We start from the raw sequence: 3,711 nt of genomic DNA, 5'->3' as shown, positions 1-3,711 counted from the left end.
TGGCCAACTATATAGAACTAACCAGAAGCCATCAGTTTTACAATATGTTCTTTGGATATTGCAACATCTAAAATGTGTTTGTTAAATGTATCTCACCGCTGCCGCAAACAACAATTGGCTCTATATATACCCCATAAAATCAAGCTGCTGCTACATTGTATTTAAACTTCTGCATGGCCGTTTACGAGGCTGTCAGTTCTGACGAGGTGAAGGATTATATTCTTGCTTGGGTGACTTAAACCTACCTCACGTTGATTAGTTTGGTAATTCCGGATTTATTTATAGCTCCTCGCGTCTCATCATAAATATGGCTGCCGGAGTTATTTATTAATTAACCTTCCACAGTAATTTTTTTGTTATAAACATCATGTACAAGTAATTCTCATGATTTATTACTGAAAATGTTTCTTTTCAATCAAGTTTGATATTGTTTCGTAGCAACAGTACCAATTCTGTTGAATACTATACCGTTTATTGTAAAAAGCCTGCAAGTTGTATTGGTGAACAGGTAAAGATGTAAATTCAAAGTAAAACCTCAATGTCACGAAGATCAGGAGGAGGAAGATCCTCGGGGGGCAGAGGAGGGGGAGGCTCCAGCCGATCCATGAGTGGGGCCAGTCGCCCCCCTCCCCCTAGGCTACCTCAGAGGAGAGAGACACCTCCAGCCCCAAAACCAACGTCACCTGGTAAGGGTAATTTGTTTGGTTAATGTGCAAATTAATCATATTATCCAAGAAAATGGGTAATACACGTTTTCCACTTAGAATACGATAATTTAACTCCCGGAATGAATAGAATACTAAATGTGAAATGGTAATAATCAGCACTATCCGTGATGAACATTGATGATTCCTAATTGATATGTAACGTAATAGGTCGAGTGTAGACGTTTTAATATTAATCATACTCTCGCTATGGCAATAATTACGAACTAATTCACTAGAATATTGAATATTTTTGAGAGAGTTATGAAGAGTTTGTGTTAAATATTTAGGTCTCTTGCGTTAAGTGTTCACAGAGTTCTTGGTATTAAATATATTGTCTAGGAGGGCTCACTTGTGGCTGGTTTGTTACTTACAGTTGAACCTGCACTGGGTGGAGTCAACACCGATTTCACCTAAATCTGGGCAATCCTATAGATGTCTAGGAGCTGTACATCACTAAAAGCAAAGTGTGGAGTACAAGGGTAGATTGATAGATCTATTCTACTGCGGAGGATGACTGTTGGCTCCCTAAGTGTTAAAAGCAGTGCTAGCCTAGACATAAGGGCGTGTCATCCCCTGACTACTTTGACTGGACAGGAGGGTATAGAGCTGGCCACCCCTTCTTCCAAAGAGACATGACTGAGATAAATGCCCAATATCCTTCCTCATGGATCTTGACAGGAGACGTCCTCTACCAATAACCTTACCCACTCAGAAACATTTATTCCATTTGAACACGTGCTTAACTTAATGAGCAAATATATTCACGTAGGTCCATCTTTAACACAAGAATATATACTAGTCATGCTCCAGTATGACGAAACTGTGCAATATTTCAGGTGACAAGCAACCCGCCAAATCGCAATCCCCGAGGGTCAGCTCCAGGGGGAAGCGCGGCGGGGACATTCGGGGCAGCAGCAGCAGGAGCAGCGGTAGGCACCATGGTCGGCTCAGCCCTAGGGTCGGCGATGGCCGGTCCGAGTTCAGCTGCAGACAGTAGCCGGGGCGACGATGGAGGTGGATACGGTCCTGAGATCTACGGAGCATGCGCAGATAAGCTTTACGCACTGTTGGACTGCGCAGACAAGAGGGGTGGGAACTTGGACGCTTGTGGAGCTGCAATGGATGACCTTACTAACTGCCACAAGGGTGGATAATAGCCATACAGTTATGATATATGAAGGCGTAAAAACAATTAAATTGACCTTAACTAGCAAACATTACAAATTTAATTGGTATAAAAAAACGAACTAAGTACATCTTGACATTAGATTGTTTTAGTTTCACTATTTTATCTTTCCAACTATAAAATCATCCATATATTAATTTTTAAGAGTATATATGAAAACCTATGTTAATTTTTCTAAACATAAAAAGGTAGGTAGATGATTTTAATCTAATTAGAAATATATTGTATAGTTAAGTCTTGGTTACTACAGTTTCTTAACAATTGTTTCAGTAATATACTAAAAGCCCTAAAGCTAAGCATTCTTCTAGTGAATGTGAGTTAGGAGAGTTGCTGTTGAACATATTAATTTTTACGTTCGAAGATTCTTAAATTACGTTTTAATTGTGTTGACGAGGAGACAATTCTTTTGTCAAAGTAATTTAAGTTCTCCAGACTAAATGCTTCACTCGGAGGAATCTTTTGTTGAACGTCAATATTTTCCACTGGGTAAGACAAAATAGTAACACAGACATGTTATAACAAACATTTTTAATCTAACTTCATTGAATTCACCATATGTTACGCATGTACCAGAAATATCAGTGGAGTTGGCTGAACCACGCACACAAGTCTTTGTAGAGCTTTCCGATGAGAATACAAAACGTGCACCAGATGGCGCGTCGAACATCAAAAACATATCAGCGTTTAGCAAACGTGTTCTGTTCTGTAAGTCTATTTTTGCGAGACTCTAAAGTTTGTAACATGGGCATACAGATTCTTCTACGAACTTCTGACTAAGGTTTTTAAAAAAGTAACAATTTTACAATTATTTTTTAGCACTTTCGTGACTAAGCGAATGTGTTCCATTTACACTTTTAAATATCCTTAGTAACACTTACTGGTTGCAGTATAATAAGCGTCCAACACTCGTGTGATCGATAATACCGAATCATCAATATTCGTGCTTAAAGAATCCTCGCTACTACTACTTATACCAAATTACGTCATATTTTAATTGCATTGCGTTTCAAATTAGAGATAAAAAAGTAAGAATGATCGTGAAATAATAAATTTAGGATATATGTATTTTAATACTATAAAAATAGCGTCGTAATTCAAGTCGACATTATCGTGTAAAGGAAAAGTTAATTACGCGATAGAAACAACATATTCACTTTCCAATCATCCTTCTTCATTCTTTGAAACCCATCTGAGAACCGTAGTCAGTAAGGATAATGAGTTTGGATCTTCATTCTTTGAAACCCATCTGAGAAAACGTAGTCAGTAAGGATCGATGTACATGAAAAGATTTCAGGTTGGTAAAGTAAAATGACAAAATCTCCCTATTATTTACTTGAAAGAGCGCTTTAATACTAAAAGCGTTAAACATACGAACTTGTATTGAGTTGAGATCGTGTGTTAAACTGATTTTAGTAGAAAGTGATGAACGAATAATGCAACTCTGTCGAGTTTTGGACGTTTCCAATAAGCACTAATTAATTGACATAAGCTCATTTGAGGAAGTTAATTAAATTTCTCCATAAATATGGTTGAAACCTCCAATCAAAAGCTAATATGAGAGATTTACAGATTTTAGATAGGGACAGCTAACGCTTTTTTATAATGGAATTTCTCTTCTGAGTTTGAATTGATAATAATGACATGAACCTCGTGAACTTTTGTAAACTCACACCGTTACCATTTTGAACCAATTGAATACAAATTTTACTATATTTCATAGTACTTTTAGGATTAAAAACTTTTTTTTAATGAGTTTATTTTTACATTGAATTTTATGTATTTCAATTGACTTATATATTTATGTATAATTCTTTTGCA

General features: G+C 36.8%; 1 protein-coding gene across 1 annotated transcript; it reads left to right on the top strand.

The window, feature by feature from the left end:
- Positions 1-470: 470 nt before the first annotated feature.
- LOC124356209 (potassium/sodium hyperpolarization-activated cyclic nucleotide-gated channel 2-like) lies at positions 471-1,922 on the top strand. Its single transcript, XM_046807392.1, has 2 exons — positions 471-686; positions 1,544-1,922. Exons 1-2 carry the CDS (start codon positions 539-541, stop codon positions 1,702-1,704), a joined length of 309 nt encoding a protein of 102 aa, XP_046663348.1. The 5' UTR covers positions 471-538; the 3' UTR covers positions 1,705-1,922.
- The last annotated feature ends 1,789 nt before the right edge of the window (positions 1,923-3,711 follow it).

Source organism: Homalodisca vitripennis, chromosome 2 (genome assembly GCF_021130785.1).
Source record: "Homalodisca vitripennis isolate AUS2020 chromosome 2, UT_GWSS_2.1, whole genome shotgun sequence".
Classification (NCBI taxonomy): Eukaryota; Metazoa; Arthropoda; class Insecta; order Hemiptera; family Cicadellidae; genus Homalodisca; species Homalodisca vitripennis.
The sequence above is the reverse complement of the archived record's forward strand: the minus strand, read 5'-3'. Positions and strand labels throughout refer to the sequence as shown.